Genomic DNA, 23,737 nt, shown 5'->3' on the forward strand with positions numbered 1-23,737 from the left:
GATGGAAATTATACCTGTTTTGTATGTGTGTTTCTTTTTCATATTTGGAGTGTATGTATTGTTATTGTTTTTGTTGTTATTGTTCTGTTTACTCTGTTTTATATAAATTTCTAAACTTTTAATAAATATATTATATATAAAAAAAATAGCTACCTGATTTCTGGTTTTGATTATATGGTTCTTGCCATCTGGCTTTGTTAAGAGCTGCCTCAGCTCTTAACTATCTACCTGTTATGAAATAATAAATACTGTATTTCCCCGTGCATAAGACGGCCCCATGCATAAGATGCCCTCTATTTGGGGGGACTCAGATTGAAGAAAACGAGGGGGGTGAGATGGATCCGTGTATAAGACGCCGTCTCATTTTTGACATTATTTTTTAGGGGGGGGAACCTAGTCCTATAAACGGGGAAATACGATAATTTTTAATAAAGCTAGAACAGGTGTCGGCAAACTCGGTCCTCCAGCTGTTTGGGGACTACAACTCCCATCATCCCTAGCTAACAGGACCAGTGGACAGGGATGATGGGAGTTGTAGTCCCCAAACATCTGGAGAGCCGAGTTTGCCTATGCCAGAGCTAGAAAAACAAAAGACATCTATACCTAGGTATTCCCAAAATGTAGATCTACTGTTTCACTCAAGGACTTTCGATTTTGTGTGCTCATTTACCAAAGCTGTGGTGCTTGTCATTCGCAATGGTGGCGCTTGTCCGACTCTACGGTGGCACTTGTCATTCTCCGTGGTGCCGTGCGTGCAAAATTCACCAAATTTTGAGGGCGCTGGGCGGGTTTTTGCACCCCAGCGGCGCATGTGCGAAGGGCTAAACTATCTTTTGTCCAGAAAGTTGTGATGGAGGATGAGTGTTCAGACCCCAGGGCCCTCACTTGTGGGGTGCCTCAGGGTTCTGTCCTCTGCTTTTTAACATCTACATGCAGCCGCTGGGAGAGATCATCGGGGGCTGGGGCTGGGTGTCCATCAATATGCGGATGATACCCAGCTCTACCTCTCTTTTAAATTGGAACCAGTGAAAGCAGTGAAGGTCCTGTGTGAGTGCCTGGAGGCAGTTGGAGGATGGAAGGCGGCTAATGGATTGAGGTTGAATCCTGAAAAGACAGGAGTACTGTTGTTGGGGGACAGGGGGTGGGCTGGTGTGGAGGACTCCCTGGTCCTGAATGGGGTAACTGTGCCCCTGAAGGACCAGGTGCGCAGCCTGGGAGTCATTTTGGACTCGCAGCTGTCCATGGAGGTGCAGGTCAATTCTGTGTCCGGGGCAGCTGTCTACCAGCTCCATCTGGTACGCAGGCTGAGACCCTACCTGCCCACAGACTGTCTCGCCAGAGTGGTGCATGCTCTGGTTATCTCCCGCTTGGACTACTGCAATGCACTCTACGTGGGGCTACCTTTGAAGGTGACCCGGAAACTACAACTAATCCAGAATGCGGCATCTACACTGGGGACTGGGAGCGGCTGCCAGGACCACATAACACCGGTCCTGAGAGATCTGCATTGGCTCCCAGGACATTTCTGAGCACAAATCAAAGTGTTGGAGCTGACCTTTAAAGCCCTAAACGGCCTCAGTCCTGTATACCTGAAGGAGTGTCTCCACCATGAAGGACTTCTGGTGGTTCCCTCATTGCGAGAAGTGAGGTTACAGGGAACCAGGCAGAGGGCTTCTCGGTATTGGCGCCTGCCCTGTGGAACACCCTCCCATCAGATGTCAAGGAAAGTAGCAGCTATCCTATTTTTAAAAGACATCTGAAGGCAGCCCTGTTTAGGGAAGTTTTTAATATTTAATGCTGTGGGTTTTTTTTACACTTGATTGGGAGCCACCCAGGGTGGCTGGGGGAAATCAGCCAGATGGGCGGGGTAGAAATAAATAATAATAATAATAATAATAATAATAATAATAATTAGTAGTAGTATTATTACGGGGTCGCTGGGTGGGTCTTTGCATCCCAGCAGTGGTCATACTCAAGACAGCCCTGGTTTTGTGCGCAAAGTTAAAAATGAATTCATGTTATGTAAGTATCTTGGTAAGAGAAATGTTCCGTAAGCCTGCTGGCCGTCCCAGGGCAATGCTCCATGATCGAGGGGGGCAAGAAGCAAAGGGGCGCAAGGCAGCCGAGAGGAGTCCTACCTGCCACGATGGGCTTCTGGCAGCCCTTGCAGTGGGGGACCTGATCCATAGTGCACTTGTTGCACCACACTTTGTTGTGCTCCTTCAGCATGAAGGGCTCATTGACCAGAGACACAGAGCACTTAAAGCAGTGGAAGCAGTTCTCGTGCCAGTAGCGGTTCTTGAAATGCAGTTCCTGGAGGGAGGGAGGAGGAGAAGGCAGCAGAACTGAGGTTGAATCCTGACAAGACAGAAGTCCGGTTGTGGGGGGGCAGGTGGGAGGGACTCCCTGGTCCTGATGTATCTATCTATCTATCTACGTATCTACCTATCTATCTATCTATCTATCTATCTATCTATCTATCTATCATCTATCTATCTAATCAATCAATCAATCAATCAATCAATCATCTCTCTCTCTCTCTCTCTCTCTCTCTCTATCTATCTATCTATCTGACAGCCTTAGCTTATTGAGCTTCCGTTCCAATTTCTCTACACATTTCCCCTCCACCCAATGATTTTCACTGTTTCCCATTTAAAGGCAAGAGTGTGTTGGGGGGAGGATTGCATAGAGTTTTTTTGTAGCTCTCCCCTACCCCAGTAACTTTTTGTACACAATAAGGATTTGGCGATCTACCAGGATTGGCCACAGATCTACCGGTAGATCATCCCTGCCTGTGTGAGAAGCTTGCCTCAAGCCAGCCGCTGTGCATTCAAAAGGGGAATGCACTCTGCTCAGCAAAGGGACTTGCTAGCGCAAGTTAGGAAGAAATATATATAAAAAATGTGTCTATGTGCCCATCCTGTCTTTTTATAGTAGTGTCCAGAAAATGTATTTATTGCATAGATTGGTTCTTTGTTAGGTTGATGGTGGGGTGAAAGCCATTCCATTGAATGTCCGGTGGAAGGTGCACAGGGTCTGCTGACCATGTGTCCAGAATCCAAAGGCTATTCATCAGGAAATAAGGATTTGTTTACAGTTTTTCATGTGTGCTGCTTGGGGACTAGAATGCCCATCATCCCTGACTGCTGGTCCTGTTAGCTTGGGATGATGGGCGTTGTACTCCCAAAACATCTGGAGGGCCGAGTTTGCCTATGCCTGTATTAAACAGCGGGTCCTCTCCCGCCTCCCTAAACAGCCCCACACTTCTTTAGGGGTGGGGTGGGGAAGTGTGGGATAGAAATATCCATTAAGCCAGGCATAGGCAACCTTGGCCCTCCAGATGCTTTGGGACTACAACTCCCATGATCCCTAGCTAACAGGACCAGTGGTGGGATGATGGGAATTGTAGTCCCAAAACTTCTGGAGGGCCAAGTTTGCCTATGCTTGCATTAAGCAAACAAGCAAACTATTAAAATAACCACCTTGGAATCGGCCCCGATGGGTTTCTTGCACTCAGTGCAGGTGTTTGCGCAGAACTTCTCGAAGCATTTGATGCAGCAGTGGCGCCCTTCCTTCTGCACATACTTCTTCCCGTGCAGGTTGTCCCGGCAATAGTGGCAATCAAAGCGCTCTGACATGGTGCCCACCGTGTAGCTGGTAGGCCCTGTAATAATAATAATAATAATAATAATAATAATAATAATAATAATAAGAAGTTATTATTTAGGGCAAAGGAGGCAGGGAGGGAGACAGCGAAGCACATGGTCGGTGCACGGCAAATGGGAAAAGCACCTGCAGCTCGGAACATGGTGTGGGACAAGCATAAGCAGCCTTTGGCCCTCCAGATGTTTTGGACTACAATTCCCATCATCCCTGACCACTGGTCCTGTTAGCTAGGGATCATGGGAGTTGTAGGCCAAAACATCTGGAGGGCCAAAGGTTGCCTATGCCTGCCTAAGAATAAAACTCATTCCCACACATGGGTCCACCTTTAGTTGTCCAGATCTTATCATAATGTGTAACAGGAAGCAAAGGTCAGTCAATAATAATAATAATAATAATAATAATAATAATAATAATAATAATTTATTACTTATACCCCACCCATCTGGCTGGGTTTCCCCAACCACTCTGGGCAGCTTCCAACAGAAGGTTAAAAATACATTAAAACATCAGTCAATCAGTCATTCAAAACTTTCCTAAAGAGGGCTGCCTTCAGATGTCTTCTAAACATCAGATAGTTGTTTATCTCTTTGACATCTGACAGGAGGGCGTTCCACAGGGCGGGCGCCACTACCGAGAAGGCCCTCTGCCTGGTTCCCTGTAACCTCGCTTCTCACAGGGAGGGAACCAACAGAAGGCCTTCGGGTGGAGATGCTCCGGGTGGAGATGCTCCTTCAGGTCTACTGGGCTGTTTAGGGCTTTCAAGGTCAGCAGCAACACTTTGAATTGTGCTTGGAAACGTCCTGGGAGGGAGCCAATGTAGGTCTTTCAGGACCGGTGTTATGTGGTCCCGGTCAAATCCTTTATTTTACAGAAAAATTTTCAACCTTGCTGACATCCTCTTCACGTTGACCCACGGAAGAAGGTTTCCTTTTGGGAAGACTAAAATCCTCCCCCCCTTTTTTTTATTACAGGAAGGTAAAAAAAATTCCCCTTCATGGATCACTGCCTTGCCGTGGCGAAGGGGCTTGAAGAACTCAGAGAAGCTATGAACTATGCCGAGCAGGGCACCCAAGATGAACAGGTCATAGTGGAGAGTTTTGACCAAACGTGATCCACCTGGAGGAGGAACCGGCAAGCCACTCCAGTATCCCTGCCAAGAAAACTCCATGGACAAAGACAACAGGCATATAAAAGTTATGACGCTGGAAGATGAGCCCCTCAGGTCGGAAGGCGTCCAACATGCTACTGGGGAAGAGCGGAGGACAAGTACAAGTAGATCCAGAGGTGATGAAGCGGCTGGGCTAAAGCCGAAAGGACGTTCAGTTGCGGATATGCCTGGAAGTGAAAGGAAAGTCCAATGCTGTAAAGAAAAATATTGCATAGGAACCTGGAATGTAAGAACCATGAACCTAGGTAAGTTGGATGTGGTCAAAAATGAGATGGCAAGAATAAATATTGACATCCTGGGCATCAGTGAACTAAAATGGACAGGAATGGGCAAATTCAGTTCGGATGACCATCATATCTACTACTGTGGGCAAGAAACCCGGAAAAGAAATGGAGTGGCCCTCATAGTCAACAAAAGGGTGGCGAAAGCAGTACTGGGATGCAATCTCAAAAATGATAGAATGATCTCGATACGAATCCAAGGCAGACCTTTTAACATAACAGTAATCCAAGTTTATGCACCAACTACTGGTGCTGAAGAAACTGAAATTGACCAATTCTATGAAGACTTACAACACCTTATAGAAGCGACACCAAAGAAGGATGTTCTTCTCATTATAGGGGATTGGAATGCTAAAGTAGGGAATCAAGAGATAAAAGGAACAACGGGCAAGTTTGGCCTTGGAGAGCAAAATGAAGCAGGGCAAAGGCTAATAGAGTTCTGTCAAGAGAACAAGCTGGTCATCACAAACACGCTTTTCCAACAACACAAGAGACGACTCTACACGTGGACATCACCAGATGGGCAGCATCGAAATCAGATTGATTATATTCTCTGCAGCCAAAGATGGAGAAGCTCAATACAGTCAGCAAAAACAAGACCTGGAGCTGACTGTGGCTCGGATCATCAGCTTCTTATAGCAAAATTCAAGCTTAAACTGAAGAAAGTAGGAAAAACCACTGGGCCGGTAAGATACAATCTAAATCAAATCCCTTATGAATACACAGTGGAAGTGAGGAACAGGTTTAAGGATTTAGATTTGCTAGACAGAGTGCCTGAAGAACTATGGATGGAGGCTCGCAACATTATACAGGAGGCAGCAACGAAAACCATCCCAATGAAAAGGAAATGCAAGAAAGCAAAGTGGCTGTCCAATGAGGCCTTACAAATAGTGTGGGAGAGAAGGCAAGCAAAATGCGAGGGAGATAGAGAAAGATACAGGAAATTGAATGCAGATTTCCAAAAAATAGCAAGGAGAGATAAGAAGGCCTTCTTAAACGAGCAATGCAAAGAAATAGAGGAAAACAACAGAATGGGAAGAACCAGAGATCTGTTCAAGAAAATTGGAGATATGAAAGGAACATTTCGTTCAAAGATTGCCATAATAAAGGACAAAAGTGGTAAGGACCTAACAGAAGCAGAAGACATCAAGAAGAGGTGGCAAGAATACACAGAGGAATTATACCAGAAAGAAATGGATGCCTCGTACACCCCAGGTAGTGGGGTTGCTGACCTTGAGCCAGACATCCTGGAGAGTGAAGTCAAATGGGCCTTAGAAAGCACTGCAAATAACAAGGCCAGTGGAAGTGATGGTATTCCAGCTGAGCTATTTAAAATTTTAAAAGATGATGCTGTTAAGGTGCTACACTCAATATGCCAGCAAGTTTGGAAAACTCAGCAGTGGCCAGAGGATTGGAGAAGATCAGTCTACATCCCAATCCCAAAGAAGGGCAGTGCTAAAGAATGCTCCAACTACCGCACAATTGCACTCATTTCACACGCTAGCAAGGTTATGCTTAAAATTCTACAAGGAAGGCTCAAGCAGTATGTGGACCGAGAACTCCCAGAAGTGCAAGCTGGATTTAGAAGAAGCAGAGGAACCAGAGACCAAATTGCAAACATCCGCTGGATTATGGAGAAAGCCAGAGAGTTCCAGAAAGACATCTACTTCTGCTTCATTGACTATGCAAAAGCCTTTGACTGTGTCGACCACAGCAAACTATGGCAAGTTCTTAAAGAAATGGGAGTGCCTGATCACCTCATCTGTCTCCTGAGAAATCTCTATGTGGGACAAGAAGCTACAGTTAGAACTGGATATGGAACAACTGATTGGTTCAAAATTGGGAAAGGAGTACGACAAGGCTGTATATTGTCTCCCTGGTTATTTAACTTATATGCAGAATTCATCATGCGAAAGGCTGGGCTGGATGAATCCCTAGCCGGAATTAAGATTGCTGGAAGAAATATCAACAACCTCAGATATGCAGATGACACAACCTTGATGGCAGAAAGTGAGGAGGAATTAAAGAACCTTTTATTGAGGGTAAAAGAGGAGAGCGCAAAATATGGTCTGAAGCTCAACATCAAAAAAATGAAGATCATGGCCACTGGTCCCATCACCTCCTGGCAAATAGAAGGGGAAGAAATCAAGGCAGTGAGAGATTTTACTTTCTTGGGCTGCATGATCACTGAAGATGGTGACAGCAGCCACGAAATTAAGAGACGCCTGCTTCTTGGGAGGAAAGCAATGACCAACCTAGACAGCATCTTAAAAAGTAGAGACATCACCTTGCCAACAAAGGTCCGTATAGTAAAAGCTATGGTTTTCCCAGTAGTGATGTATGGAAGTGAGAGCTGGACCATAAAGAAGGCTGATCGTCGAAGAATTGATGCTTTTGAATTATGGTGCTGGAGGAGACTCTTGAGAGTCCCATGGACTGCAAGAAGATCAAACCTATCCATTCTTAAGGAAATCAGCCCTGAGTGCTCACTGGAAGGACAGATCGTGAAGCTGAGGCTCCAATACTTTGGCCACCACATGAGAAGAGAAGACTCCCTGGAAAAGACCCTGATGTTGGGAAAGATGGAGGGCACAAGAAGAAGGGGACGACAGAGGACGAGATGGTTGGATAGTGTCTTCGAAGCTACAAACATGAGTCTGACCAAACTGCGGGAGGCAGCGGAAGACAGAAGTGCCTGGCGTGCTCTGGTCCATGGGGTCACGAAGAGTCGGACACGACTAAACGACTAAACAACAACAACAAAAAAAAAAATTAATATGCTATGAATTGGGCCCAGTGGATGTCATGTCGGGGGTCCCAGTTACCAGCCTGGCTGCTGCATTATGTTAGAATTTTTATGCAGCCGATGCTGCTGGTGTGATTAATATAAATCACATGAGATGTCTGAGAAGAGTGTGATAACGGAAGACTGTCTTATGTCTTCCGTCTGAGCATGTTATTGTAACTGTACTTTCACTTTTGAAATATGCAACAGTTGTTGTTCTGCCAGAGCTTGGAGAACACAGACGTGATTATGGATTGTCTGTATAGAATCTAAATAAAATGTAGTTTAGATCTACGGATGTTTCTTTCTTCTTGCTGTGTGATGCTAGAAGACTTGTGTGCACTTTTCAGATGAAAAGTGTCGCAGAGAGACACTATGGAGATGAAGGGACATGCCATTCCAGAGACGTGCCTACTGGGAGACGCTCAGAGGTCGGGGGGGGGGTGTTGCCATTTCCCCCAGAGCGTTTTTCCAACACATTTTGGATTAGTTTAAGTTTCCAGGTCACCTTCCAAGGTATCCCCACGTAGAGCGCATTGCAGTAGTCCAAGCGGGAGATAACCAGAGCATGCACTGCTCTGGGCAGGTGGGGTCTCATCCTGTGTCCCAGATGGAGCTGCCCTGGACACAGAATGGACCTGTGCCCCCATGGGTCCAAAATGACCCCCAGGCTGTGCAGCTGGTCCTTCAGGGGCACAGTTGCCCCATTCAGGACCAGGGAGTCCCTCACACACACACACACACACCCTGTCCCCCCAACAGAATACTTTTGTCTTGTCAGAATTCAAGAAGTTGATGTTGAAGAATCGTCACTTCGACACTGGCAATTTTTGCTTCTTCCAGTACAGTTTGCCTGTGTCTTCCCAAATTTTTCAGAGACCCCGTTGATGGAATCTTTCAAGGAGTTGGAGACAGCGTTGATAAGTGGTCTGTGTTTCACAAGCAGACAGTCAGGTTGGTAGTACCATAGCAAATTTGGGTTTTTCTGCAAATGTCCTGGTCCTCAAACACTCTGCCCTTCAATCGGGAGAAAGCTGCACTCACAGAGTTCAGGCAGTGCTGGATTTCGGCATCAACATCGGCCCTTGTGGAAAGAGAACTGCCCAGGTAGGAGAAGTGATTGACATTTCCCAACGTTACATGGATCAATAAACACCTAACTGGGTGATTCTCGACAAGGAGACCATCACAGCAGAGAACAGGAAACCAACGTTTAAAAAAAAACAGCCAGGAGGACCTCTTGGACACGGAAAAAATATCTTTGAAACCCCACGTTCTGAAAGACGGTGTTTGAGATCTAGCACGGGGCCTGGGAGGTTGTCGGAATCAAGTCAAGCCTTCTCTTCTCCCAAACAAGGGCTTGAAATATCCAAACTATGCTGTTCCAGGGCCAGCTCTGTGCGGCCTTGTAAATCAAACAGTTTGTCCGTTGACTTTTCTGTCTCTTTCTAAGAAGTCCTGGTTGTTCAGGATCCAAAGAATCCATTGCCTAGGTGCTGTACTTTTCCATGTATAAGACTAGGGGTTTTTTTACTTAAAAAAATGTTTAAAAAGGGGCCCTGTTTTCTTAAATTTGAGTCCCCCAAAATAGGGGGCATCTTATACACGGGAGCGTGTTATACACGGAAAAATACGGCAATTGGATGTTCTTTGATTTTATGGTCTTTTTAGAATGGGAGGTCACACATAATAGCCAATAGCCTAGCTGTTGTGCTTCTCAATATTCTCTGGTCGGCCTCTATTATTTTCTCCATCCTCAAAAAAAGACTCAACAACTTTCCTCCCTAAAAAAAGGTCTCTCACTTAGACCTGAACCCCCCAAAAAACAGGCTTTCCTCCTCCCAAAAAGGGGGTAGATCACTGCCAGTTTTTAACTCTGTGAGTAGATCACAGTCTCTTGGGAGTTGGCCACCCCTGCGATAGGGAACCCACTTAAGGTCTCTAGATGCTGTGCTCTTGGGTACCCCATACAGGAAAAAGGAGCGGTGTGGGTTTTTTATAACATGATGTGAGTTCCAGCAGCTCTTTGCAGAGCGAGACGACCCGTTTTGCTTCCTAGTCCACTAAGGAACACATTGCTTCCATTCCAGCTATGTTAACCTTGACCTGTCTCCCATTCATCAGGCCAGCCGCCACCTCATCCATCAAGAGACAGGACACAGGAGACAGACAAACTCCCAGGGTTTTCCCAACAGTTCACATTCTTGGCGAAAATTGCTCTGGGCATTGATCGTCTTTCTTTCTTTCTTAAAATATTTTTTATTAGTTTTTCTTTTTCAAAAATATTTTTTATTGGTGTTTTCATGTATACATCCTCTAACAATATTTCTCTAACAATTTTCCATATCCCCCCCTCCCCACCTGGACTTCCCTCATACTCCCATTTTGTTTTATTTCCATATTACTCACCCTGCGTGTTGTTTCCCAAAATTTCCCCAATGCATATAGTCTTGCTTTTGGTTATACACAATTGTGTTGGTTTATTCAAACCCTCCCAGTGAGTCCAATTCTTTATGTTGTCTCTTCATATATGTTGTAAATGGTTCTCATTCTCTTTTAAAGCCTTAGTTATCCTTTTCATGTAATTTATCTGTTAATTTTGCCAGTTCTGCATATTCCATAAGTTTCCCTTGCCATTGTTCTTTCGTTGGTATTTCTTCTGTCTTCCAAGCTTGTGCTAATATAATTCTTGCCGCTGTTGTTGCAGACATAAATCGTTTCCAATTTCCTTTTTTTTCTAAATCTTGATCTAAAATTCCTAGGAGGAATGCTTCTGGTTTCTTAACAAAAGTCTTTTTAAACATTTTTTTTCAATTCATTATATATAATTTCCCAATAATTTCTAACCCTTTTGCATTCCCACCACATATGATAAAATGTACCATATTTTTCTTTACATTTCCAACAGGTTTTAGATCCCTTTTTATACTTTTTTGCCACTTTCTCTGGCGTAATATACCATCTATACATCATTTTAATATAATTCTCTTTCAATAAAATACAGTCTGTAAATTTTAAATTCACCTTCCGCATCTTTTCTCAGTCTTCAAGTTGTATATTGTGACCTAAATCCTGAGCCCACTTTATTTGTGCTGACTTTACCATTTCATCCAGCATTTCCCCATATAACAGGAGATGATACATTTTTTATAAGTCATTTCGTATCACTCTCAATTATCTCTTTTGGTAAGTTTGACACTGTGTAGCTGAGACCTTTCTTATTGTCTTCCTTAAACTGTTGGTTTAATTGTCTATGATGTAACCAACTTTGCAATGTAGTCTTTAGTTCCTCATATTCTTTCAGCTTCAACCCTTTCTCCACCTCTATTAATAATTCTCTGTATGTCGGCCAATTTCCTCTCTTGCTAAGAGGTTTTAATGCTAATGCTTCCACCAGCGAGAGCCACCATGGAGTTTTGGGTTCTAAAAAGAACATTGATCTTCTTTCAAGCAACATCAGATCCTAGATTCAGGGGTTTTGGAACTCAAAGTTCAATGACAGATCTACAAGGCCAAACTGATCCCCAGAGAGAGCATGCTGCGAGAAAACACCCCAAAGAGAAAACAACAGAACGCTACTAGCGATCACATCCAGCTCCCAAGTTAAAATAGTTCAATGCCTCATCAGAGATTTGCAACCTCTCCTAGACGGCGACAGTTCCCTTTCCCAAGCTCTGGGAGGAAGACCTTTCCTCACCTACTGTCAGCCGCCCAATCTTAAGCAACTCCTCACCCACAATCATACAGACTTAACATGGACACAGGTACCAGAGCCTACAATAAACCCAGGTGCCAACTTTGCTGCCCACACACGCCTGGATTGCACCATTGCTGGACCCAACAACACCAAACATCCCATACCTGAAGGAGCATCTCCATCCATTGTTCTACCCGGACACTGAGGTCCAGCGCCAAGGGCCTTCTGGTGGTTCCCTCACTGCAAGAAGCCAAGTTACAGGGAACCAGGCAGAGGGCTTTCTCGGTAGTGGCGCCCACCCTGTGGAACGCCCTCCCACCAGATGTCAAAGAGAAAAACAACTACCAGACTTTTAGAAGACATCTGAAGGCTTTTAATGTTTAGGGAAGCTTTTAATGTTTGATGGACTATTGTATTTTAATCTTTTGTTGGAAGCCGCCCAGAGTGGCTGGGGAAACCCAGCCAGATGGGCGGAGTATAAATAAATTATCATCATCATCATCATCATCATCATCATCATCTCAGGCCTATTTCATGGCTCATCTTCAAACACTGTATATGGCCAGGGGTCAGCAATTTTTTTCCGCAGGGGGCCGGTCCACTGTCCCTCAGACCTTGTGGGGGGCCGGACTAGTGTTTTTTTTTTGGGGGGGGGGGGAATGAACGAATTCCTATGCCCCACAAATAACCCAGAGATGCATTTTAAATAAAAGGACACATTCTACTCATGTCAAAGCACGCTGATTCCTGGACCATTCGCAGGCCGGACTGAGAAGGCGATTGGACTGGATCTGGCCCCTGGGCCTTTGTTTGCCTACCCATGGTGTAGCCAGTGGTGTCCAAACTTTTTTCAAAGAGGGCCAGATTTGATGAAGTGAAGGGCTGTGATCAAAGGGCCGACCAAAGTTGTTGATTTTTTTTAGGATTTTTAGGAAATAAACTTCCACAGGAGCCAAATTAAACTGACTTGTGGGCCAGATTAGGCCCCTGAGATGGACTTGGGCCATGCCTGGTGTATGCCATCAAATGCCAGCAGTGCCCTTTGGCTCTGTATATTGGACCAACAGGCCAAACCCAGCACCAGAGGATAAATGGGCATCAATCCGACATTGGGAATCACAAGACAGAGAAGCCAGGAGGAGAAAGCTTCCGTCTCCCAGGACATTCAATACAGGATCTCCAAGCAGCTATCTTATGACAAAAGAATTTCAGAAATAGACTTGAAGGAGAAGTGGCTGAATTGCAACTTATTACTCAACTGAAAACGATGGAGAGACCTGGTCTGAATAGAGATATTGGATTCCTGTCTCATTACATGTGCTAATCATCTGCATACTATCTCTTGCTTTTTCCTGTAGGACTAATTGCAGTCATTCACAGTCGCCCACAGGTTGACCAAACCCATTGAGTCCTACTACCCTTCAGAGAAAAACCCTACCCTCCCTCTATATATCAGGGTCTGGTGACTTTTCCTTCCACTAAATATCAGGGTCTGGGGACTTCTGGTTCAGTGTATCTGAAGAAGTCTGCCTGCGCACGACAGCCAAGTGTTATTATCATTAAATACAAGGATTAAGAAGGTGTCAATCATGGAGGCGCAGGTCTGTAATCCTGGACAGGCAGAGGAAGGTTTCAGTTCTGGAACCATAAAATCACCCGTCTCCTACTACCCTTCTGAGAAATACCCCACTCCACCCTCCTAGTATATGTAAGGGTCTAGTGACTTCTGCTTCCATGTATCTGAAGAAGGGGGCCTGCACACGAAGCTTAGACTCAGAACAAACTGAGTTGTTCTCTAAGGTGCTACTGGACAATTATTTTTTTATTTCGGCTAATTTTGGTCATCTGCATAATACCCATTGAGTTCTACTACACTGCGTAGAAAAACCCCGCCCCACCCTCCCACTATATATCACGGCCTGGTAATAATAATAACAAATAATAAACTTTGATTTGTATCCCGCCCTCCTCGGACGAAACCGGGCTCAGGGCGGCTAACACCAAATATGTAACATTGGTATAAAATCAAACAATAATGAAATTACCTCCTGAAAACAAGTCAGGATCAAATTAAAACCTAGTTAGATGGCTTACCGCAGGATTAGGGTTGGGAACAGTAAACACTCATCAGGCCCAACTGTTTACGCTGTTCTTATATGGGCCTGGGAGAATGCTGGGAGGCCTCTTTTTTCATACTAGTTCTTATACAGACTTTGGTTTCCATGTATCTGAAGAAGGGCACCTGCACACGAAAGCTTAGACCCAGAACAAACTGAGTTGGTCTCTAAGGCGCTGCTGGACAATTTTTAAATTTTTTAATTTATTTCAAACAGCGTTAGATCCAGACAGAGAACAGATCTGGAGCAGGGGCTGCCAGACTGCCATTCCTGTCTGAAGCTCTCACAGCTACAGGGTCAGGCCTGCAAGCTCAGAACAAGAGAAGTAAGCAAGCGGGGGGCTACGCAGAGCACCCCTTTCTAAGGTCCAGGACAGCCAAGTAAAACCAATGTGTTCATGGCTAACTTGTTTCTGCAATGTTCTCTCCCACCCACCCTCCCTCCAATCTAAATATAGGCCCATGACCCCATTGTTTCCTGAGTTGCTTGCCCTTTCACTCGATTACCCGGAATTTGGTCTGGCTATATACCAAGTATTTTGCGTTGTGGCAACGGTTTGCAGAACACATTCAACAAATGGGAGGGCGGGCAACTGGTAAGCAAATAGCTTGCGGGGGGGGGCTCAAATGTCTCTGGAAGGACGCGAAACAATTTCTGCAGCCTCCATCCGTCCATCAGCAGGCAAAGTGGGATTGAAGCATGAACTGCAAATGCCAGTCCTACAGCACAGGAGCACAGCTAGGGTGAATGAGCACCAAAGTGCTTATGGAAGACAGAGACAAGGGGCCAAGCTGTGAGCCCACCCAAGCACGTGTTAAAGAAAATTCTGGGTTGAGAGACTACTCAACAGCCCAGCTCGTTGGGGTGCGAGTCCCCCGTGGGTCCATGCGGTCAGTAAAAGAAGGAAATTCCAGCCAAGTAATTTGGAGCAAAACAGCGGTCGTTAGACTTTGATCCTTTATTGTTGTGCAACAGGTTCAAACGGCAGTAAGAACCCCGAGCATTGGGGCGACATTGACTTTTAAAACTTTCCCACAGTATCCCAGAATACAGTTTCCACAACATAATCTATATGTCAATGCTACACCACTAAAACCGTCAGAAAGGGGAGGGTTACACAAGATTAGCACAGACAAATAGGTCTTACGTACCCACCACCCAAAAGTACAATAAAACTTCCTTTGCATGTCTGGAGCCTGAGGCAAGTCTGGTGATGAGATTTCACTTCCCTTGGCAAACAATGAGCCCTGCAATTGTCACCTCTGGGCATTTCCTGGGGTAGGAGGTGTGTATACATGTCTTCACACTTGGAGAGGTGACAGGGGAAAGAGTCCTTTTTCCAAGGGCAAAATAGCTTTGGAATGGAGGAAACTGGCAAAGGGGTTGATTTTATATGATTTTTTAAAGCTAGGTATCTTCCCTGAGCTGTCAAGTCGAAGGGATACATTCAGGCATAATATTTGTAACATTTAACAACTTTAAAGATGTGGGCCCCCCCGTCATTTCCGCAACAGAAGTTAACACCCTTTCTCTCGTCCTCTGCCTCAGTCTACCTGATCTGTAATATGGATCCAGTAACATCACCCTAGGAAGCCGCTTGGTACCAGGTCAGGATATTTGTCCACTGAGCTCCATACGCATAAAGGCAGCAGGTCTCGGGGGTTTTTGATTCAAATGCGACTTCAGGTGTTTTTAAGTGGTGGTTCCAGGGGTCTAGCTTGGGGCTTTCCTGCATGCAAAGTTTCTAAGGCAATTTTTTTCTGTACCACCCTGTGTCCCAAACACATCATTGCACCTAGAGGCCAATCTCCCTTCAGTAGAATTACGGATCTTGCACAGGACATTTAACTTGTGGCTTCGCCTAAACTCAAATCCCCCTGATCTAATATCCCTAGTGCTGCAAGATTGTCCCAAGAGCCCCTGGACTCAAATGGTCTATCCAAAACTTCACTCTTTGGGTTTTAGTAAAGCAGTCTAATTTGTCTACGCCTAAATGATACAAATGATCAGTGCAGATGGTGACAGCAGTCACGAAATTAAGAGACACCTGCTTCTTGGGAGAAAAGCAATGACAAACCTAGACAGCATCTTAAAAAGCAGAGACATCACCTTGCCAACAAAGGTCCGTATAGTTAAAGCCATGGTTTTCCCAGTAGTGATGTATGGAAGTGAGAGCTGGACCATAAAGAAGGCTGATCACCGAAGAATTGGTGCTTTTGAATTATGGTGCTGGAGGAGACTCTTGAGAGTCCCATGGACTGCAAGAAGATCAAACGTATCCATTCTAAAGGAAATCAGCCCTGAGTGCTCACTGGAAGGACAGATCGTGAAGCTGAGGCTCCAATACTTTGGCCACCTCATGAGAAGAGAAGACTCCCTGGGAAAAACCCTGATGTTGGGAAAGATGGAGGGCACAAGAAGAAGGGGACGACAGAGGACGAGATGGTGGGACAGTGTTCTCGAAGCTACGAACATGAGTTTGACCAAACTGCGGGAGGCAGTGGAAGACAGGAGTGCCTGGCGTGCTCTGGTCCATGGGGTCACAAGAGTCGGAAATGACTAAACCACAACAAAATTTAAAAGAATGACGGCTAAGGAGTTTAGTGGAGAGTCTAAGCAGGGACAAGGCTGTCCTGGAAGCTTCTCTCTGTCCTGTCTCCTGCAAAAAGGATCTGGCAGTTGTTTAGAGCCCAGTCCATGAGCTGCATTTGAAGTTAGTGATAGGCCTGCTTAATTGCCCTTTACCAGCTCTTATACTTACTTATCAACGCCACCTCCAACTCCTCGAAAGATTCTGTTAACGGGGTCTCTGGAAAATTTGACAATTCACTTGGGAAGACAGGCGAACTAATGCCAGTATACTGGAAGAAGCAGAACCTCTGCCTACTAGGGCAGTTCATAAAAAACTTTTTTTAAAAAAAATGCCTGCTCCAAAGGTCTTCTCTTACTACACTAGGGATTATATAGCTATATCTGAAATTTCCTGTATATCAGTTAATATCTTGACCCTGCTCCGCTGAATTGAAATTTCAGCCTCCACGGCATAGGAAAACGGCCAAGTAAACAGCTATTTTCGTGGAGGAGGGTCATGATATTAACTGATATGCATGAAATTTCAGATACAGTTATATAATCCCTAGTGTAGCAAGATAAGACCTTTGGAGCAGGCATTTTCAAAAAAGAGGTTTTTTTGAACTGCCCTACTGCCCACTCCTACCTTCCCTGGAAGGAATATCATCGCACAGAGGGTCCCCTTATTTGCTGGAAAGCCCCTCCAGCTCAAATGAAGAATTTCCAGCACAGCGAAATCCTGTTGAAAGAGCAAGCAAGCCAGCCTGAACTCTTGCCCAAAGCACAAAAGGCAATGAAAAGTTATATATATATTTGGGGCGCAGAGGAGGGTTACCTGCGTGCCTGTGATAAGCCATCCTTCAGCGAGGACCAATTCCCAACCAGTCCTACTTTAGGAGCTCAGCTGATAAAGAGCATGTCTCAGTTTGAGAGTTCAGGGAGGCTATTAATATGGGGGCGGGGGCCACCAGGAGATGTCCACACCCCTTTGCCCCAGACTGGTGGCCCTCATACCACAGAAAACATCTTACCATTTTAGGTGATCTCAGGGGAGAAGAATAGGGCACCACCAACAGGATATAAATACCTGCCCAGCTACTTCAGTCTCCGAAAACGTCCAAAACGCTGAGTAGCCCCTGTAGGAATCTGAGCCCTCTCGGTGGGGGTGCATAATTTCGGGAAGTTTTGAACAGCTGTCTTTTTAATTTTTTGTTGGATGCAGCTTGGAGCGGCTGGGGAGAGCCAGCCAGATGGACGGGGCAGAAATGATAAATTATTATTATTATTATTATTATTATTATTATTATTATTATTATTATGATGGTTCAGGCAACTTCGCTGCTGAGCTAATGTAGGGGGTTGTGTTATATTGGGAAATGAAACATTTGTGGTTTGATTTCTTTTGTAGAGCATTTTGAATGCTGTTTAAATACTGTTTTATTCACAGAATGGGACTCTTTCTCAGAGTCCTGCTTCCAACAAATGTAACCTATGTAAACTAACTCAGGGGTCAGCAAACTTTTTCAGCTGGGGACCACTCCACTGCTCCTCAGACCTTGCGGGGGGCCAGACTAGATTTTGAAAAAAAATAAGGAACGAACTCCTATGCCCCACAAATAACCCAGAGATGCATTTCAATAAAAGGGCACACATTCTACTAATGTCAAAACACCAGGCAGGCCCCACAAATCACCCAGAGATGCATTTTAAATAAAAGCACACATTCTACTCATGTCAAAACACGCTGATTCCCGGACTGTCCGCAGGCCAGATTGAGAAGGCGACTGGGCCGGATTCCGCCCCTGGGCTTAGTGTGCCTACCCATGAACTAACTGTATAAACTATATAAACTAACTATATAAACTATACCTCTTTGCAATCTTAATACCTGAAACTGTGTCCCAAGGCATTCAACTTGCTTCCTTGTTTCTCAATATCAGAGGCGTTTAGGTGCTGCAAATTATCATTACAGCTGGTATCCCAAATGTGCCCTGCTTCCTTTCGAAGTAGCTTATACCCAGGCACAGTCACAGCAGCAAAATCAGGGATAAATGAACGCGCAAAGCCAAAAAGGAGAGAAGAGAGGAAACAAGACAAGAGATTAGGCTAAGATGGGAAATTGCTGATAAAGTAGAACAGGTTTCCTCAACCTCAGCCCTCCAAATGTTTTGAGACTTCAATTCCCATCATCCCTGACCACTGGTCCTGCTAGCTAGGGATCATGGGTGTTGTAGGCCAAAAAACATCTGGAGGGCCGAGGTTGAGGAAGCCTGAAGTAGAAGAAGAAGCAAAAAAAGGTTAATATTATGTTACCTATAGGATCAGAAGTTATGTATATGGATTGAGAACTAAGGACCATGTATTATGGCCTCTATGGAAAGGACCATTTGGGACAGTTGGAGGATGGATGGCGGTGAACGGGTTGAGGTTGGATCCTGACCACTCTGGCCAGACAGTGGGTGGGTCTCCACTTGCGTCCCAGATGGAGCTGCTCTGGACACAAAATGGACCTGCGCCCCCATGGGTCCAAAATGACCCCCAGGCTGCGCAGCTGGTCCTTCAAAAACAGGCCAAAAACATTTGGAGGGTCGAGGCCCTTTCGCTGGGCTGCCTCCCCGTTAAGGAATTTATATGCCGATTCAGTATGAAACATTACACAGAAGTGAGGTTCCAATGCCTTTCTTTGCTTGCTGTTGACTGCAGCCGAATTTCTCTATTTGGTGATTGTGACTAATAGTTCATCCATGCCCAGGCCCTTTTTAAGCAGCGTTGAGTGACAGGAGGAAATATGAGAATGCCACCTTCCATCTGTCCTCCCAGCCACTTCATTTTTATGGCCAGAGCGCTTAGGTTGAGGAAACGCTTCAGAAAACACAATGCTTACTCACCATGCATAGCCACGGTTTGGGCAAATGGAGCTTTCACCTTGATGGAGAGCAACTTATTTTGCGCGAGTTCAATGAAGTGCTCCGAAGGAAACGTTCAAAGGCTGAAGCCCAGAATTGGTTTAGTCTGGATGCACAAATAACAAAATGCAGGGCTGGAGGCAGTAATGTTTCTGAGCACCATCTGCTGGAAATCGCAGGAGGGAACAGGACTCTTGTTCTGAACTAGATAATAATAATAATAATTTATTATTTCCCAGCCATAATGGACGGCTTCCAACGGAAGGTTAGAAATACATTAAAACATCAGTCATTCAAAACTTCCCTAAAGAGGGCTGCCTTCAGATGTCTTCTAAATGTCAGGTAGTTGTTTATTCCTTTGACATCTAACGGGAGGGAGTTCCACAGGGCGGGCGCCACTACCGAGAAGGCCATCTGCCCAACGGGATATAAAGCAAATTTATTCGGGTGTATATCAGTTCCTGGCTGTGTTTAACTATGATAATTCTTTATGCATCATATAAACATAACTCTTTTCACATTATCAAATTAAGCAGAAGCAATTAAAGACCAACATTTTGAACAGGAAATACAAATAGTTCAGTTCTTATATACTTACGTAATGTCCAAATAGAAGCTTTTTGTGTTTCACGTATGTATTTATGAATACAAGTGTCAGACGCAACAACTTTAGGAAGCGGTACTTGCAGAAAATGAACTTGTTCTTTGTAACGTTCCACATATGCCTTTGCAAAGTAAAGTTATTGTATGCAGGTACCAGATGAAAGAACTTAAGACAAGGATTCCCGGAATAATACCTTGTTTCACCCTGCATACTCTAAACAGACAAACAAACAAACAAACAAACCAACAAACCAATTATTATTTCTACCCCGCCCAACAAAATATTAGAATGCAATAGTCCATCAAACATTAAAAGCTTCCCTAAACAGGGCTGCCTGTAGTTTTTTTTAACAAATTAGGAAATAAAACATATAACACACATATTGAACAATGGATCTACATACCATATTTTCTGTATCAGAGACATGGGACAAGTGACATGGCAGATTCCGCAGTAAACAACCAGTAATCCCATGTTTAATTTTGTAGAGAGACACTGTGTTAATTCTAGTTACAGGTGGCAGCAACCTACAGCAAAGTTTGTTTCTCTCTTAAAAAGCAGGCATTTTTTTACCTCTTAAAGCAGGCATCCCCAACTTTTGTCCTTCTAGATGTTTTGGCCTACAACTCCCATGATCCCTAGCTAACAGGACTAGTGGTCAGGGATAATGGGAATTGTAGTCGAAAACATCTGGAGGGCCGAAGGTTTGGGATGCCTATCTTAAAGTGACCCCTTTGAAACCACTATATTCAACATAGATTTTTAAGGTTATCCATTGTATATCAAGATATTAACGATGACTCATAAAAAACCAACTATAATCTATTTCTGTATTTAAACCTGAGGGATGCAAAGAATCAAGCAGGGAAATAAATCTAGTTTCTTTCTGCAGAAGAATGTTTTGGGCTTCTTAGTTGGATTTACCTAATTATAGGTTTGATAGTGTTGTGTATATCAGTAGGGCAGTTCATAAAAAAACCTTTTTTTAAAAAAATGCCTGCTCCAAAGGTCTTATCTTACTCTCTTCTTTGGCAATCACTCGTAGCCGAGTAAGATTGTCTTCCATAAACACGGTTTTAACAATGAGTTCGTAAGTGACTGTGGAGGCCAATTCTGGATGCACACATCCTTCCACAGTGGGAACATTGGTTTCCGGGCGGGAGTTGATCACAGTGAGGGTTTGCCAAGCATGCCTTCCTCTTAGCACATTTCTCCCTATCGTCCTGAGTTTGAGTGTCTTCAAAGCCCATGACACCTTTGGTAAAGGCTGTTCTCCAACTGGAGTGCTCGCAGGCCAGTGTTTCCCAGTTGTTAGTGTTTCTACTACATTTTTTTTATATTTGCCTTGAGACAGTCTTTAAACCTTTTTTGTTGACCACCAGCATTACGCTTTCCATTTTTAAGTTTGGAATAGAGTAGTTGCCAGGTCCACTGGCTTTGTTGTTTTTCATTTGGTTAATAGCTGTACACAACTCTCCCAGATTTGGAGATACTGCAAGCTCATCTCTAACTTGTTTTTGTGGAATTTGTGAGAGGACCTCAGCAGCTACGGGGGAGTTGCGGTTAAGGAGATGTTGGTAATGTTCTTTCCAGCGCAGTGCAATAGCTTCTTTATCTTTTAGAAGTTTGATACCGTCTGCTGAACGTAGGGAACATGTGCCATGATTTATTGGCCCATAGATGGACTTTGCAGCTTTAAACAAACTCTGTGCATCATGAGTGTCGGCTAAGTGCTGGATCTCTTGAGCTTTTTTTATCCACCAGGTGTTTTTTAGTTCTCTAGTTCTTCTTTGAACCTCAGCCTTAGCGTTGGCATAGGTTTTTTTCTTAGTGGCACAGTTTCTATCTCTTTGCCAAATCTGAAATGCCTTCCTTTTCTTGTCAATCATGCGTTCAATCTCACTGTCATTCTCATCAAACCAGTCCTGGTGTTTCCTGGTTTGGTATCCAATAGTTTGTTCACAGGCTGCAATAATGGATGTTTTTAGCTTGGTCCAGTGTTCCTCGATGTTATCAGGGAATTCTGAAAGCAGATGGTCCTTAAGAGTTGTTTGGAAGCAATCCCGCTTAATGGGATCTTGAAGGGCTTGAGTGTTCATTTTGCTCCTTGGTTTTCTTCCCTGAAGCCTGCGTTGAGGTATAATCTTGATAGCCATCGTGGAGCGTATTAGTCGGTGATCTGTCCAGCAGTCGTCGGCGCTCGTCATAGCTCTGGTAAGGAGCACATCATGTTGATCTTTAGCACGGACAATAACATAGTGTAAGAGGTGCCAATGGTTTGACCGAGGATGCCTCCATGAAATTTTAAATTTATTTTTCTGTCAAAAGAGTGTGTTGGTAATAACAAGGTTGTGCGCTGCACATATTGTCAAGAGCAAGATTCCGTTCTGGTTGCTGTTGCCAACTCTTTCTTTCCCAATAGTCCTAGGCCACAGATTGAAATCTCCCCCAGCTCTTGCATTAAAATCACCCAGGAGGATAATTTTATCTTTCTTAGGCGTCTCTGATAGGACGGTATCCAACTGAGAGTAATTTTTTTCTTTAATGTCTTCATCGGCATCCAGTGTTGGTGCATAAGCGCTTATAATAGTAGCCTGTTGGTTTTGGGTGAGCTTTATTCGAAGGGTTGAGAGCCGCTCATTAATGCCAGTAGGGACTTCTGACAGGAGCTTCACAAGGTCATTTTTTATAGTGAAGCCTACCCCATGTATTTGATGTTCTTGTTCAGATAGACCTTTCCAGAAGACTGTGTAGCCTCCTTTTTCTTCCTTCAGTTGTCCCTCGCCTGCTCTTCGAGAGTCTTGAAGCGCTGCAATAGTGATGTTAAAACGTCACAGCTCTCTTGCAATGATGGCAGTTCTGCGTTCAGGATGCTCACTGTCTGTGTTATCTGACAAAGTCCATATATTCCATGTTCCAAAATTCTATTGTCTTTTACAACCGCTAGGTGGTGACCCCACTGGGTGCGGTAATCCAGTCAGGGAAAAAGGGAGGCAAACTATATTTTGGGCACCTTTTCTAGCCCCTTCCCCTTTTCGGGGTGAGCAGAGTGGATCCTAAATAGGACTGCTCAGTCATGGATAAAGCTGCTGAGCTACTCAACTGCCTCATTCCTTGAGTCAGAATGACTGAATCTGTATCCACCGCCCATGTGCCAGTTCATGACTAGGGGCTTCCAGATTTCACGATCCTGCCCCTGTTACCATTTGCTGATTGCCATGGCACTTTGGGGGTTTGGGTTGGGTTTTTGGAAGATGCCTGTGCATGAATTTGTTTTATGTGTGTAGTGTTGAGATGCAGCCAAGGAATCAGGGGCAATTGGCAGGCGCCCAGCGGCTCCAGCATACAGGCTGGTGTGCTGGGCGATCTCCAGTCCTTGGATCAGCATGAAACTGTGACCCAAGCTTCAGAAGCCTTCAGAAACTGGGCACACACACTCAGCAGAGTAAAACACTGCGCAACAGAAGTGGCAGGAGAGGCATATGTGAGCATATTTGCAAGTAGTTTTATTCAGCGTACTTCAGGACAAAAAGGAAACATGTCTGCTCTCCTTTGTGTCCAAAGCAAGACAGCATAAGCAAAAGCTATACACAAACAGAAGTTCCCAGCAAGCTGTGCTGGAGTGTAAACAGGCAGGTGACACACAACAATCATGCCTATACTTAAGGTGGAACGGAATATTCCAAGTGCATGCTGACCAACACACAGTCTTCGCAGTAGGGCTCTGTTCCGATGGCATGAGGTGTTCAGTTTCTGTTAATTGATTCTCATGAAAACTTACAGATTCTGGCTTCACACAATTAACTCAAGGCAGTGTCAATTTACTCTTGGCAGAAAGCCAAGGTCTGCTTGACCTAGAAACTACTTACTCTGCTTGGTTAACGACCAGCACTCAACTCTGTTATCTAGGAGTGCTAGCACAGTTTGGTGTTAGGTGTGTTA

General features: G+C 44.6%; 1 protein-coding gene across 2 annotated transcripts in view; it reads right to left on the minus strand.

Moving 5' to 3' along the window:
• Positions 1 to 23,737, minus strand: part of LOC310753843 (four and a half LIM domains protein 1-like) — a 108,110-nt gene that overhangs the window by 19,240 nt on the left and 65,133 nt on the right. Inside the window, exons 1-3 of one of the 2 annotated variants that reach the window (XM_083595203.1) lie at positions 17,121 to 17,196; positions 3,483 to 3,664; positions 2,139 to 2,313 (exon numbers count right to left, since the gene is read on the minus strand). In XM_083595203.1, coding sequence (XP_083451329.1) covers positions 2,139 to 2,313; positions 3,483 to 3,664; positions 17,121 to 17,142 — 379 coding nt within the window. In that variant the 5' untranslated portion in view covers positions 17,143 to 17,196. Of the gene's footprint in view, positions 1 to 2,138; positions 2,314 to 3,482; positions 3,665 to 17,120; positions 17,197 to 23,737 lie in introns of those variants that run through there. The other variant, XM_083595204.1, reaches the window with a different exon arrangement.

This window comes from Podarcis filfolensis (genome assembly GCF_964270895.1).
Source record: "Podarcis filfolensis genome assembly, chromosome: W".
Taxonomy (NCBI): Eukaryota; Metazoa; Chordata; class Lepidosauria; order Squamata; family Lacertidae; genus Podarcis; species Podarcis filfolensis.